This window comes from Onychomys torridus, chromosome 1 (assembly GCF_903995425.1).
Source record: "Onychomys torridus chromosome 1, mOncTor1.1, whole genome shotgun sequence".
Lineage (NCBI taxonomy): Eukaryota > Metazoa > Chordata > Mammalia > Rodentia > Cricetidae > Onychomys > Onychomys torridus.
In genome coordinates, this window is record NC_050443.1 from 121,871,976 (window position 1) to 121,887,488 (window position 15,513).

General features: G+C 50.1%; 1 protein-coding gene across 3 annotated transcripts in view; it reads left to right on the plus strand.

The window, feature by feature from the left end:
* Positions 1–15,513, plus strand: part of Shank2 (SH3 and multiple ankyrin repeat domains 2) — a 300,678-nt gene that overhangs the window by 51,346 nt on the left and 233,819 nt on the right. For all 3 annotated transcript variants that reach the window (XM_036200105.1, XM_036200104.1, XM_036200106.1), the window contains exons 3-4: positions 588–757; positions 4,819–4,932. In XM_036200105.1, coding sequence (XP_036055998.1) covers positions 588–757; positions 4,819–4,932 — 284 coding nt within the window. The remainder of the gene's footprint in view (positions 1–587; positions 758–4,818; positions 4,933–15,513) is intronic.

A 15,513-nucleotide genomic window follows, 5' to 3' on the forward strand; every position in this document is an offset into this window, starting at 1 on the left:
ACCATGCATCTCCAGAACCTTCCATCTTCCCAGCTGAACCTCTGTCCCTGTGAACCACTGACACCCCATCTTACTTTCTGTCTCTTGGACCTCACAATAGGGACCACATAGGAATGGAATCATGCAGCATATGGTCTTGTATGACTGCCTTCGTCAAGCATAATGTCCCCAGAGTCCATCCTGTTGTGGCAAGTGTCAGAACATCCTTTTTCTGACTGAATAATGTTCCATCGCATAGTTGGTAGTGTGCTGTTTATCCAGCATCTGTCTGTGGACACCTGGGCTGTGGATGCTGCTGCAAGGGACACAATGTGCACATGTCCCTTTGAGACCCTGCTTTACTTCCTTGAGGACGTATCCAGCAGCACAGCCACTGGGTCCCCTTGAGTCTTTTCAGCACAGACACTGCTCCTGGCCCACACGTGTCATTACTATCTGGCCTCACACATAACAGCCAGGCTACTCTTAGCCCAGTGGGGTTATTATATTATATATATTATTAACTGATAATAATAAAAATAAACTGATTTGGCTATGGTTGACAAAGTGTGACTTTCTTCTCTCCTATCCCCTCTTGCCTGGTTCAGGTCGCCCTTCACTCCTGGTGCCAACAAGGACTCCCTCTCCACCTTTGAGTACCCAGGGCCCAGGAGGAAGCTGTACAGTGCGGTGCCCGGGAGACTCTTCGTCGCCATCAAGCCATACCAACCCCAAGTCGACGGCGAGATCCCCCTGCACCGAGGTGACAGAGTCAAAGGTCAGTCTTTATTTTCTGCTTCTGGGGAAGGCAGGGCCTCTCTGCCTCCATGAAACACTTTGGCCGGTCTTCTAAAGCCAGGGCAGAATCCAAGCCATCAGTTCAGCAGAGCCTACTCCGGGAAATGTGGTCTCTTGGGAGGGCACCGTGACTCTCACTGGTCCCTTTCTTTCACTGTCCCCAGCACTGGGCCTTTAGGGATAGAAGATGCCCACACATTCCTGGGTCCATTGTGGGAAGTACAAGGAAGCACCAAACTGGGGCTCAGTGAGTCGAGCTGCTTTCCAGCCAGAAAACCCCATACAGAGTGTGGTTGGGGCAGCCCATGGTGTGGGTTTGATGAGCTGAGGAAATCAAGCAGGTGAAGGGAATTCTCCAGACCGAATTCTGAGGACATTTACGAACAAGCTGAGAAACCCAACATTGTCCCAGGAGTCCTAGCGATCCAGTGATCGCTCCTGTACAGGTGAGGGGAGTCTGTGAGGCACAGCGGGAAAGCACATACAGTGATAGAGTGTGGAGAGAGGAGGTGGGTAGTGACTTCAAAGCTTGTGGCCGAAGGTCACAGAGGGAACTGGAGAAGAGGCAGTTGGGGACTGCAGGGGCCACAGAGCCGAAGATAAAACTCACAGGTGGAGCAAGAAGGGCACTTCCTGTGCTCAGCATGCCCGGGCCCCAGCCTTAGACACAAGATGAAATAGAGGTGGCAGGTGGCTTCTCACTCTGCCCTCCCCACCTGATCAGTGTTCAGCCCATAGCAAATGATACATACATTCTTTTATCTGTGCACTCACCAGGAGTTGCTGTGAGGTTCCGGAGAGTGTGTACCCCATTGTTTCCTAGCCTGGGCATTCAGCTTCCATGCCTCCATGCCTCTGCGCCTCTAACAAGTCCCCAGTGCCCTGTTCACTTCTCCTTCAAGTTCACTTACACTTTCCTCCAAAACCCCCTTTCCCCATCTCGTTCCTCCTGTGAGGTTCATAATTTCAAAAATTATGTTTTCTGCACTTTCTGAGCGTGTGCTTTAAATTGCTTCTTTCTCATTGCGGCGCCTTCTTAGGACTCTGCTGGGGTTTCTGCTCATTGGCTGCATGTGCTGTTTTACAACACAGCACCACGGCTTGGCGTACGCACCGCATTGAAGATCCCAGTGAGATCATTCCACCCGCAAGCACATGCAGGAGGTTTATACTCCATCCATTCACTTTTGTCTGCTCTCTCAAGGACATGCTTTGTTCTCCTTATTCATGGACCCGGTAACTTTCATTTGTGTTCCGGACACCAGCCCCTTCCCTGGCATGGACTTTCCCCACTATCTTCAAGGTCTGTGGTTCCAGTTCCAACTTTCTGGTCCTTCCCGAGTCTCATACTGGGGGGCTTTTCTCTACATCCCCCTCCACTGCTGGCCTTGCTGTGGGGACTGTGCCCTGCCCAGTATAGAGACCAGGGGGATAGAGGCTCCTATAAAGCTCCCTTCCTGCTCCTGAAACAAGGGAGCATCCCCGTTGAGCCTGACTGCCTCTGCACAAGGGCTAGCACCTCCTGATGGTGTCTGTTTGCGTTATTAGGTTTCAAAGCTATTCTCTACACTGGGATCTATTGGAATCCAAGATACATCTCACATCTCCTGACTTTGCAGATTGCAGAAGAGTGCTGTAGGGGAGGCTTCCATCTGAGCTGGAAGTGTCACTAGCTCCATGGCTTGCGTGGTTCTTAGACCACATATGTGGAGCTGGCAGAGGCAGGCCAGAGGCACAGAGGCCCGCAAAGCCCAGGTTTTGAAGACCTCCCAGCACCTCTGTCCAGCAAGCCTGTCCTCCCCAGCCTGTGCCCCCACTGCCATTCTCTCAAGCACAGAGCAGCTGGAGTCATTGCCAGGCATGGCAGTGTTTGGAGGAAGCTTGGAGTAAACAGGTCCTTGGCACCTCCCCAGCATGTTCATCATTGCCTGGGTAGCCCTGGGAGCCAGCTGGATGCAGCCACTGCTGGTCCTGGGCAGGCAGCCTCAAGGCGGCAGCACTGGCTGTCCAGGAGGTCAGGGTGGCTGAACATCCAGGCTAAATCCAAGCAGAAGGTGGCATAGGTGTGGGATGGCCCAAGATGTGTCCCAAGCAGGAGGACACCTTCCAGGTCCTCACTCCTCCATGCTCCTGGCTGATTTTTACAGCCAGGCGAGACTGGAATGGAAAATCCCACCCCTGAACATCTGTAGTGGGGGGCCTCCTGTAGTGACGGTTGCTTGGATAGTGTTGCTGGACCTGTAGAAAGTGGATGAGGAGCTCTTTGCCCCATCAGTGACTTACAGTACTTACAGAGATAGGTGTAGAGTTAGGATGGTCCTTTCTTCTAGACGGTTCTGGGTGCTAAGTGCACCCTTCCTCAGGAAGGGTGTCTGGCATGCGATATCTTCATTTTGCCCTCTCTCTGGTCATCAGAAGTTCTGGCTCTTCCCTGACCCCTCCCAGTCTGCTCTCTGTCCCCAGGTCTGGCCTGGATGAGTCTCTTCTGCCCAAGTTTATTACACCTAGCCCAGTGCAATTTCTTGTTCTGCTCTGTGGAGGAGATTCCCTCATCTATACACATTGCCTTAAACAAGAAGAGCAATCTTTGCTATTCTGAATTAAATATTGATTTACAAGGAAGCCAAGCCTGACTCCCTCTTTATTAGTCAAGGTATGCCCACTCCCACACAGACACACCCACTTTTATAAGACATTCATTCCTACACAGGCGCGCGCGCATGTGCGCACGCGCGCGCGCACACACACACACACACACACACACACACACACACACTTCCAAAAGACACTTCTTCACAGGCACACCCACTTTTACATGGACATGTCTGCTCCCACACAGACGATCTTACCTGGCTCTCCTGGCATCCTGTTGTTTCCTTGTTCCCCATGTCACTAAAATGCCCCAGAGAGCAGAGCTGGTAAATCCTAAATTGCCAGATGACACTTCTGTGTGCAACTGCCTGTGCTCACAAGCCTTTTTCTTCTTCTGTGGGCCTTGCCCTGGTGGCACACCCAGACTGTGTGCCTGAGGGGAATCCACTGCACAGCTAAATGCGGGCTTCCCCCAGGCAGGCAGTGTGCCAGGATGCCCACAAACAGAGCCAGCACTCATAGGCCTCTACTGACTCAGTGGTACCATGAGCTGAATAGTATTTATTCCTCTATAACAAGTGAAGACTCCGAGGCACACAGTGATAAACAAGTCATCCCACATGTGACAGGTAAAGTGTGGCATGGCAGAAACGGATGCCAGCCGGACCTTAGCATCTCACTTCTTGCTGGGTGCTTTGAAGCATCAGGGTTGACACACTGAAGGCCCTGAGGAATGGGCGTGGAAGTGTCTTCGTGGGCCTCAGTGCACAACCCAGCTCTTCCACCCAGGGCTATGTTCCAAGATGACCATCTCGGGTCTAGAGCTGGAAGGCTGAGCTGACTCTCCTCCAGCTGAGCTGTGTGGAGGGCAGAGGTTACATCCGTGAAGCCACACTGCGAGGAAATTGTTTCAAGCAAATATGATGGTATCAGTCAGCATGGAAGTGGCTTGTCTCTTTTTATTTGGGTCATTTCCTCCGATTATTAGACAAGAATTTACAAAGCCAGAGTCTGCTGTTCTGTTCCTTTCATATCCACACACTGAGCAGATCTTTATCTGCCATTTGAGGTCAGAATAATGGAAAGAAATACTCATGCTGGGCCACTTTTTCTCCACGACAGGGCTTTGAGTCTCAAATAATTTCAAGACAGATTAAGATGTATGGACAGGATAGCAAGCTCCTTCACATAGCCACACATAAACACAAAGAAGAAAATAAAATAGGGAAAAGGCTCTCTAGAATTTCACTCTCCTCCACCAGGTGGGAGAGATCCATGGGCTGGGGCTGCCCCACCCCTTGGCACTATGTTCTCTGAAGGCTACTCAGCCTCATCTGCCAAGCTGTGGGCAGTGCGAGCCCTCACTCCTTCTGCCTGTTGTTTGGTGTCCCATTGCTTAGTCCCTTCTGTCCCCATTACTGATGCCTTTCTCCTTTCTGTTACCTCTAGTTCTGAGCATCGGCGAGGGTGGCTTCTGGGAAGGCAGCGCCCGTGGCCATATTGGGTGGTTCCCGGCTGAGTGTGTGGAAGAGGTTCAGTGCAGACCCCGGGACAGCCAGGCAGGTAAGGCGGCCTCACAGGGCCAGGCTGAATTGGGGGGGGGGGGATGCTGCTTGGCTGGAGTGTGTGGCAAGGGCCATGGTTGTGGCCACATGGTGGAAGGCCAGGTTCCAAACCCAGGGCTTCTCTGTATCCTTGCAAATGGCTTGGCTGGTCCTGTTCCAGTGGGCTCCATCTAAACCAGAACCGCTTGACAAACTGGTGTGCAGGTTCTGTTAAAGGGCAGCCCTTTGAGTGTCCAGTGCAAACCTGGAGCATGAACTTGGAGTGTATGTCCTTGCTACCCTCAGGAGACTCTGGTGTTGAGTGAATGTCTTTTTTTGTGCCTCCAGATTGGGTATTAGAACACAGGTCACTTTCCACTGATGAACAGAGCTCTCCAGACCCTCCCCAGGGGATACCACACAGTACTCACCGCCGAAGCTGTCCAGGCACTATGCATTAAAGCTGTTCCTCAAACAGCTGGAAAGCTTTGCTCTGGTAGGAAAGGATTGCTCTGGTTTCGATGCCAGTGGCCACTTACCTACAATGGTCTGGAAGAAGCAGAGAGACCTGAGTCTTGGACAGAAGGGACTCTTTGGTGGCCTGTGGTCACCACTAAGATCTGTTTCCTTCTGTGTGAACTCCTGGGCTGACAGAGCTCCCCCAAAAGCAGCCACATGCCCTCTGCAGATACTGGCTGTGTGGACTCTGTGGCCCACTGAACTTGGTTCAAATGTGCCCTTCAGGATGTATTTTGAGGTGCCCTGTCTGATGCTCTCTGGGTCCTGGTCAGGTTGCCCGGGCCAGGGAGGGTCTAGGAATGTGTACTGTCTGAAGCACCTGCTGCCACTACACTCCTTCAAGCCTGCTGGGCTTTGGAGAGTCTGTTGGTCACTCAGAAAGCTTTTCTCTGAGAACTTGGCCTTGAGACAGGAGGGTCTGTGTGTCCTAAGCCTCCCTTTGTGGGGCTGCTCAGTACAATTGCTAGGTTGTATTTGATGTATTATCTAACCCTGGACCTATGGCAGGCCCTTTTGTTTGCTTATGTTTTTGTTGTTGAGATAGTCCCATGTAGCCCAGGCAGGCCTCTAATTCCCCATGTAGGTAAGAATGACCTTGAACACCTGATCCTTCTGTTTCCTCTTCCCATGTGCTGGGACAATAGGTATGCACAACTTGGTTCCTATGGTGCTGGGAATGGAGAGATGGAACTCAAGGCTTCTTGGATGCTAAGCAAGCTCACTATCCACTGAGCTACATCCCCAGCCCATCCAGCCAGACTTTGAAAGACAAGGCTGGAAGTGATGTAGTATGGGGTGGCAGCTGGGCAGTTAGCTAGTGAGTGGCAGGAGCAGGTTTTGCTGGATGAGGCCACGAGAACACTAATTGCCAGATATCAACTGATCTGTCCTAGCGCCTAACCCCCATCCAGCCCTGGTCTGGCCCCAGCTTCCCCCTGCAAAGCAGGCTTCCCTGCTCCATCTATGACCCTCGTCTTCACTCCGAATCTCCTCAGGCTCTGCTGTTTGGAGTGAGGAAATCACTTCCTCCCCTCCCATACTTTTCCTCAGAGCCACTGGGTCACCCCAACCTCTGCTTTTGATTGAAAATGTGACTGAGCCACACCTGAACAGGGCAGTTTTAGGGGTTCCATGAGGGGTCATTAACCTACTTTCTTCATCTTGTGGAGAATGGTGGCTTAGAGTAGCCTGGAGGGTGAAGAACAGCCTGTGCTACCTGCCTGCCAACTCCGGGAGCGATTACAGCTCCCCACAAACAGTAGAGCCTGCCAGACGGATACTCGTCCTACAGTAGGTACTTTCAGGGTGATGAGGAGGTTCCTTGTTGGGCTCCGTGCTCCCTCTCAGATCCACACAATGATGTCCTTGGTCAAATGGAGTTGTGTGCCTGGTTTGGTGCTGGCTCCAAGGACCATCCTCACATTCTGGTCTGTCTGGAAGCACAGAATGGATCTTAGCACTCTGCCCAAGCTATGCCATGGATGTCTTGTGAGTCTGTGTCTCCTGTTCCTGAGCGCCACCACCTCTAGATCTCACTGAGCATGGCAAAAGAGTTAAATTGCACAGCCTCATGCCTCTTAAGACCCGTCAGCAGCACAGATCCATCCTCTTGCTGCGTGGAGGTCAGAAGACACAGGGGTCTCACCTGGCTTCAGTCAAGACATCAGTACGATTGGCTCCTTCTGAAATCCCTGGAGAGAGAGGATTTGTTTTCCCCCGTCCTGGCTTCTAGAGGCTGCATCCTTGGCTGTGGCCTCTTCTCACTTCTGAGGTAGCAACTGTGGATGGGGTCACTCTCTGGCTACCTCTCTCAGACACACCCCCACTGCCTCCCTGTCACCACTTTTAGGGCCCAGCAGGCAAAGGTCCAAGCTGCCTAATAAGCAGCTCCAAGTCCATCTGTAATCTCAGTTGCCTTTTCAGTGTCCGTGTCAATCGGGCAACATCTCAGGTTCTGGGGATTAGGGATTTGGGTGGGTGAGGAGCATCCTTCTCTCCAAGGCCCTTGGCAAATGACCAAAATCACCTTTTTGAGGCATAGTAGGCCACGAGTCATGCTAGCATCCCTGAGAGAGTGGAGGATAAGTATAGCACTCATGGAAGTGGAACTGGGCTGGGCTTCCAGGGTGGGAGAATTGCAGATAAGCATGGTGTCTGTTTGCCCTTGTGTGTCCTAAGGCTGTAACTATTCTTCTAGTAATTTCTTCTGTAGTTGAGCATACAGCAATACACATGGAGCCTGGGAAGGATTCAGTGTGTTCTGACATGTACACACCTGTGACTCTAGCTGCAACAGAGGTGTGTGTTTTCCTCAGCTCTCTAGCTTCCCCAGAGGTCTAGACTGTCCTCCTCAGGGGTCTAGACTGCCCCCCAGAAGTCTAGACTGTTTTCCCAGAGATCTAGACTGCCCTCTAGAGGTCTAGACTGTCCTCCCAGAAGTCTAGACTGTAACCCCCAGGGTTCTAGACTGTCTCCTGGAGATCTAGACTGTCCCCCCACCCCAGAGGTCTAGACTGTCCCTCCAAGAGGTCTAGACTGCCTCTCAGAGGTCTAGACTGTCCCCCACAGAGGTCTAGACTGTTCCCTCCCCCAGAGGTCTAGACTGTTCCCTCCCCCAGAGGTCTAGACTGTCCCTCCAAGAGGTCTAGACAGCCTCCCCCACAGAGGTCTTGTGCTCAGGGCTCAGCCCCAGCCTATAATGCTCTAATTGGGAAATCCTAGGACCTTTAGGATGAGGGGGATAGGTGGGAAGAAGTAAGGTCATTGTGGAGCTGTGGCCATTGACAGAAATTTTGAGTGCCCCCCCCCCGATCCCTTGCCTCTATCTCTCTCTCTCTGCACTTCCTGGTTGCCATAAGGTAAACAGACTCCCCTATGGCATGCTGTGTAGCCACAGACACAAAGCAACAGGGACAAGTGACCAAGGACTGAATCCTCTGGCGGTAAACCCTCCCTCCTCATAAACTGATTAGCTCAGGAGTTTTGTCACACTGATGGAACGTTCTCCCCGGCAGCTGCCCAGCTATCCCTCCAGTCCCATCAGAGGCAAGCATCTTCCTGGATTCTGTCACCATAGAGGAGTTGTGTCTGTTGCTGGAGTCCAGGCCTAGTCTTGACTCACTGATTCAGCCAGTGTCTACAGTGTTGCCTTGTGGTAGCCTGTGTGTTGCTACGAAGCATCTCCTTATTTATTATTTTCTGTGAGCAGGTTCTCCACTTTCCTAAAGACCACGGATTGGCTCCCCTCTGTGAGCTGTTGTAAACTAAGTTGGGCACATTGCCATGCAAGTCTCACTGTAGATGTCTGGTTTCACTTCTTCTTGCTTCCCTGGGTGAAAACCTGTTAGGTCACATGATAGGGTCATGTGTAGTTTCATAGGAAATTGTTACATGTGGCCGAGGAGATGACTCAGTGTAGCCTGCCCTGTGTGGACCTGAGTTCCATCCCAAGAACCCACAAAACAATACCTGTAATCCCAGACCAAGGAGGCAAAGACAGAGGATTATTGGCTAGACAGTGTAGCTCAGTGGGGCGAGCTCCAGGCCAGTGAGAGACTGCCTCAAAAACCAGGCAGATAGCACTACTGAGGATGACACTGGAGGTTATCTTCTGGCCTCTACACGCACCTGTGCACTTGTGTACTCCTGTGTAGGTGTATATCTGCACACACAAATATTTACTTACATGTAAAATTAACAGATAAGTGGAAGGGAAGGAGGGAAAGAGGGAGAGAAGGAGGGAGGGAGGGAGGAAGAGAGGAGGGAGGAAAAGAGGGAGGGAAGGCAGGAAGGGAGGGAGGGAAAGTAGGACGGAAGGAAGTGCAACATAATTGTCTGATTTGCCAGGCTGGTTCATACCTGCACCAGCAACTGGAGCTTTCCAGGTGCTCTGCCTCAACACTGGTGTTTGATGGTGTCAGCCTCCCATAGCATCCATAGCATCAGTCTCCCATGGCAGCCTGGTGGGTGTGGAGTTGCTTCTTATTGTGAGGGTCACCTGTGTTTCCCCGATGGCTTTTGTAGTTAATCCCCTTCTGCATGGTTGCCACATGCATGACTTCTTTTGAGAGATCTCTGTTGAGTTTTTGTTTGTTTGTTTGTTGTTGTTGCTGTTGCTATTTCTAACTGGAGTTCTTACCTCTTGGACTGGGTGTGTGGTGATTTTCTTGTACAGACCCTGCTTGTCAGGACTGTGTCAGGGCTGCTGTAAATGTGTCTCCCAGTCTGTGACTTGCCCTTTTGTTTTCTAATTGTGTCTTTAATGAGGAGAAGGTTTTTGAATTTTAAATGAAGTCCAATTTGTCCCTTTTTCCCCTTTCATAGTTAGTACTTTCTGTAGCTTTTTTTTTTTTTTTTTTTTTGACACTGGAAATTTGCAGACCTTGAATATGCATAAAATCCAAAGGATGGTTCAAATATTGTTTCAGTGTTTCCAGCCAGCTCGCTCTTTCCACACAAGGTCAGCTTTGTCTGAGCTGTGGGAGCCCTTTGTCTTTGTACATGGCAAAGTAAAAGTGCTCTTGAACATTCCTCGGAATAGGAAAATAGTTCAAGGACTGAACCCACCAAGAAGGGGCATACCCAGGGCACTTCCTCCCTGTAGGTGAGACCATGAATTCCAGTTACCTAAAGATAGTTCTCAGATGCTGAGGACCAATGAACAGAGCTAAATGGTAGCCCTGGTGTATTTTAAAATTATTATTATTATTTCATGTGTGAATGTTTTGCCTGCGTATGTTTATTTGGCTTACACTTCAGCATTGCTGTTCATCATCAAGGAAGTCAGGACAGGAACTCAAGCAGGGCAGGAACCTGGAGACAGGATGCAGAGGCCACGGAGGGGTGCAGCTTACTGGCTTGCTCAACATGGCTTGCTCAGCCTGCTTTCTTATAAAACCCAGGACCACCAGCTCAGGGTGGTACCACCCACAATGGGCTGGGCCCTCCCCCATCCATCACTGATTAAGATAATGCTCTTTAGGCTTGCCTACAGCCCAAGCTTATGGAGACACTTTCTCAGTTGGGGTTCCCTTCTCTCAGATGACTCCAGCCCATGTCAGTTTGACACAAAATTAACTAGCACATGTCCCTTGCAGAGGTTACTTAATGGCTCTGGGTAGATTTCTTCATGTGGCTTGTGAATGCTTATGGTGGTGAAGGGCCTATGAATATCATGACCATAATATTCACATTTTCTGTGCACGAGAGAGAACAGCATGGCCCAATTTACAAACTCTCACTTATTCTCACACATCAGCCTATGGAGTTGGCAGCATAGAGTAGCCCGTGACCATAGGACTGTGTGTGTGGCAGGCAGCATTCTAGAAATTTCTGGTTAAACATGTGCATGTCCCTCTCCCACCTTCCTGAAGGTCAGGCTCCTCAGGTCAGAGATAGCAATTTCTTCTTTGTCCTACATGATACATGCCAAGGACAAAGTGATTGTCATTGGCTCCCTATATCTGTGGAAGGATAGTGCTGTAATAGATCAGGAAACATGCCAGCTGTTGTCTAGATTCTCAGACCTTGCACCTGTATCAGGCAGAACCACGTCAGCTGCTATAACAAAGAGGCCGGCTGACTACTTTAGTGTATGAGGCAGCACCCCCACCCTGGGACCTGTTATATTTTCTAAGGTGCCAGTTTCCTTGTTGACTAGAACTGATGGGGTAGGTGACAGCTGGACCCTTCCTTCTTTGAATGCCAAAGCTGAACTGAAGGTGGGGGTTCCCTAGAGGTGGGTCTTGAATAAGAATCTAAGATAAAGTTCACCAGTCTTAGTAGCACACACATGTAACTCCAGCACTCAGAGGTGAGACGGAACTGTCACAAGTTCAGTACCAGCCAGGGTTACACAGTGATTTCAAGAATAGCCTGGACTACATAGTGAAACCTTGTCCCAAAAGGAAAACAAAACAAAACAAAACAAAACAAAAAACCCTCCAAAATTGGCACGTGGTTTCTGGGAATAAATCAGTGTGGGAAGCCAGCATACACGTGTGTCATTTTCCATGATGCATCTTTCATGTAAATAGAAAACATTGCTGACCCCATTTCTCCCCAGCAAAGTTTAGTTGTTGAGATAAGTCCTGACCATTGATGAACACTGGTCATGTAAGACCAGAGGAGAAGGTGACAGAAGAGTCCCTGCTACCCCAGCCCAGAGACACATAGAATCTGTTCACCTGAGAGCTGTTATAAGGGAATGGTGGTCAGATGACTAGATGGCCAGATCTCTGGTGAAAGGTACCACATCTTGACCATACCTCAGTTATGAGTACTCCAGTGAGAGATCTGGGTTCTGTGAGCCACACATATCCTGCCAGGGCCTGTCATATGTCAGGACCTTCAAGAAACTTCCAGAATCACATGGATTGAAATGTCTGAAGTTGTATTTGAACCTAGATGTCTGAGTCCTGAGCTGTCTTCACATGGTGTCCTGCAGGGTCATTTCTGGTGTCTTAGAGTGAGGTTTCTGAGTATCATTTCCTTCTCCAAATAGTGCCTGGCTGCCTGGCCCCATGCACTGTGGGATGGTTCATGTTTTACCCAGAGGTCTCCCCTGCAGACTGCATAAACTTCTGACAGGTGACAAATTGGTCACTGCCTTGTCCTTCCTGTGTGTGGCTTTAATAACAACAGCAGTTCCTCAGCCATGGTGAGCCTGGGCCAGGGACTTGGCCACTGGTGACCACCTCACTGTCAGCACTGGATCAGTCTCTAGGGTTCATCTGCTTTCCTGACAACTGTGTTCCACTGCCCACAATAGTCACTAAGTATTTTCTGGTGTCACTCACAGCCCTGTGGTGTGGTGCCTCTACAGAACACATGGCTACAAGCCTTGGTATCATAACAACTGTCCTTCAGCCTTTGGTTTAGATTTTCAGGTGACCCTTGTAATCTTCAAAGTAAACGGGATTGGGGATAAATGAGGCGATGGTCCTGAATATAAATAAGCCTGAGGTCTGTCCCTTCACCAAAGAGGCTGGAGTGTCTACAGAATATCAGCCACCCTGGGGGATGACAGGATTTGGTAGCTGTGAAGTTGGGCAGTCAGGAAGTAGTGATAGTTGTGGCAACATCAGTAATGGCTATGGTAGTTCTACTCATGGTGGGGATGGTGTAGTTGACAGTGATGTTGGTGTTCCAGCTAGTGCTGTGATAATGGTATTGATGAAGATGGTCATGGAGACAGTGACGATGATGGCAATGATGGTCATGGTGATGATGGTCATAGTGATGATGCTGATGGTGATAGTGATGTTGGTGATATAAACCATGGTGGTGATGTTGATAGTGATGATGGTCTGGTGATAACAGTGCTAATGGTGGTATTAATGATGGTTGTGGTGAGGACAATGATGGTAATAATGATTATGTGATGACAGATGGATAATACTAACCAAGTCTGGCACTCTATCTTGGGAAGCTGTGTTGTTATGGGCATAGACTGGGTGTTCTACTCTCTCCCTGCCTCTGCCCAGTGCTCCTTTCCCTTCCCAGAAGCCTCTGAATGCTCTGTGCACTCCGGAACTTCCATTTGGTTCTACGATTCTCCTCTTGGTGTGGCAGGCTCCCTTGAGGAAATCACTTTGCTTTTGCCTTTGTGTGTATTCACTTTCTCCTCTGAGGTTCAAGCTTTCCCACCTGATACATCCTTTAGGGGTGTAGAGTCACCTGTGACGACTACAGGGGCAGAAACTCCATGCCACAGCTGATGCTCATCCATATCAGTAGCTCCTCTCCCTCCAGCTTCCCCCTCCCTTCCTCCCTTCCTCTTTCCCTCTCTCTCTCCCCCCTTCCATTTAAAACTTTGGGGCAAGGTCTCACTATGTCATTCAATTTAGCCCAGAACTCACTATATAACCCAGGCAGGCCTTGAACCTTCAGTCCTTCCCTTGGCATCTCGATTTCTGGGGTCACAGGTGTGAGCCCCCCATGCCCAGAAACTGCCATGCTCTCAGCTGCTGTGTGCCTTACTTCCAGGCTGTATGCTCAGCACTCATTTGATACATCCATCTCCTGCCCAGCACGAGTTCAGGGCTTTGGCCCATTTGTCTTCCAGGTCATCTGTTTTTCTTGCTGACAAGGGGTCACTGTGCACATGCCCCTGAAGCAAGTCTTGGGGGAGTGATGATCACTGGAACATGGGATACTTCCACTCTCTGGTGGCTGGTGATCCACTCTGTGACTCAGAAGAGGCAGGCGTGGGCCTCGTGCCTCCTGTAGGCAGTGGGGCCAGCTCCACCGTAATCCTGTTTCCTCCTTTCTGCTCAAATGCACATGGGGGCTCCCTCCTGTCGGAGCCAGGGATTCCAGTATCCTTTTTTAAGCAAGTTAAGTGCTCCCTTCAGAAACACAAGAAGTGGGTTGGCTATGGCTGGAAGCCCAGCAGGGACATGGGGGTGACTGCACCACACCCCTCATTTGAACAAGTCCCTTCCCTGGGTTGAGACAACCAAGTGTCCCTGAGGTTCTCAGGGCTGCTGGGTGGGGGATATGGGGTGGGGTCTCATCAGTGAGGCCCCATGAGCTCCCTCCCCTTGTGAAAACTCTTCTGTCACTGTGACAAAGGTCCTGACCCACATATGAACTCCAGCCTCCACTAAATGAGCCTCGTTAGGATGGCAGCCTGACCTACATGTCTTATTTGGCGTTCCTCTCATCCCAGAGCTTTATCACCTCAGTGTGTACCCCAAGAAAGAGGCCAAGAGGACCTGAACTGCACGTTTGGTCCCCAGAGCCTATGGTTGTAGACCAAAGGAAGCCTTCACTCCTTGCTTCCACTTGACAAGACCCCACATAGGCCAAGCAGTAAAAGTGACAACTCAAGGACATGGACACCCCAGAGGTCTGACTGGCCCTGTAGTGACATACAGATCTTTGTTTAAAAGGCACAGTTTTATCTTTAAAAGTCAGCACTGGGGGTGGGCAGTGGCTAGAGAGATGGCTCAGCAGTTAAGAGCACTTGCTGCCCTTGCAGGGGACCTGGGTTCTGTCCCCATCACCCATGCTAGGCAGCTCTCAGCTGCCTGTAACTCCAGTTCTAGGGGAATCTAATGTTCCCATCTGGCTTCTATGGGCACCTGCACACATGTAGTGCATATACACATACTCAGGCACACACACATACATGTAAAATAAATAAATAAATTATCTTATAAATAAATAATCTTAAAAAAAAAAAAAAAACCAACCAGGCAACCAGGTAGTGGTGGCAGTGCATGCCTTTAATCCTCTGTGAGTTGGAGGCCAGCCTGGGCTACAGAGTGAGTTCCAGGACAGCCAGAGCTACAGAGAAACCCTATCTCAAAGGAACAAAAAAACAAAAATAAACCAATAATACCCCCTCCAAAAAAACCATAGCAGACTAGGTGGGCACAGTGGAGCATGCCTTTAATCTCAGCACTCAGGAGGCAGAGGCAGGAGGATGTCTAAGTTTGAGTACAGCTTGGCCCTCCATAGAGAGTTCCAGACCAGCCAGGACTGCATAGTAAAACCCTGTCTCAAAACAAAACAAAACAAAACAAAACAAAACAAAACAAAACAAAAAACCAGCATTGGATACCCTCAACTGGACAATAGAGCCCAAGGGGTCCTTGTGTAATGAGATACCTGGGGCTCCTAGATCCTCCATGCATACCACTGTGCAGTGGGGCTCAGGCCTGGTGCTCAGAGTGGGCTAGCTGTACTTCTGGGGTGCTGGTTTCTTTTCGCTTTTGCTTCTCATGGCCCCATCCAAACTTAGTGGCAGCTCAAGTCACCATAACTTTTTTAACTGGAGGCAAAATCTGTGAGCCATGTCCTGGGTGAGGGAAGATTTTTAGCTTCAGCAGTTGAAAAGCCTGACATTGATAATCTTCAGGCACAACTGGATCCAGGTGCTCACATGATGTGCTCAGGAAGGCTTTCTCACTCTGGACCCTTATCTCTCCATGGAGCCCTCCTCTTCTGGTCAACTTGGCTATTACGTTGTTCCCTGGCAACCCCAAGCCTCATGTCCTTATAGATTCCAAGTCCAGGACAATGATGTTTGCTGAGCTTAGCACAGGTCCCGTGGTGGCCTGAATGGGGCTGGTTT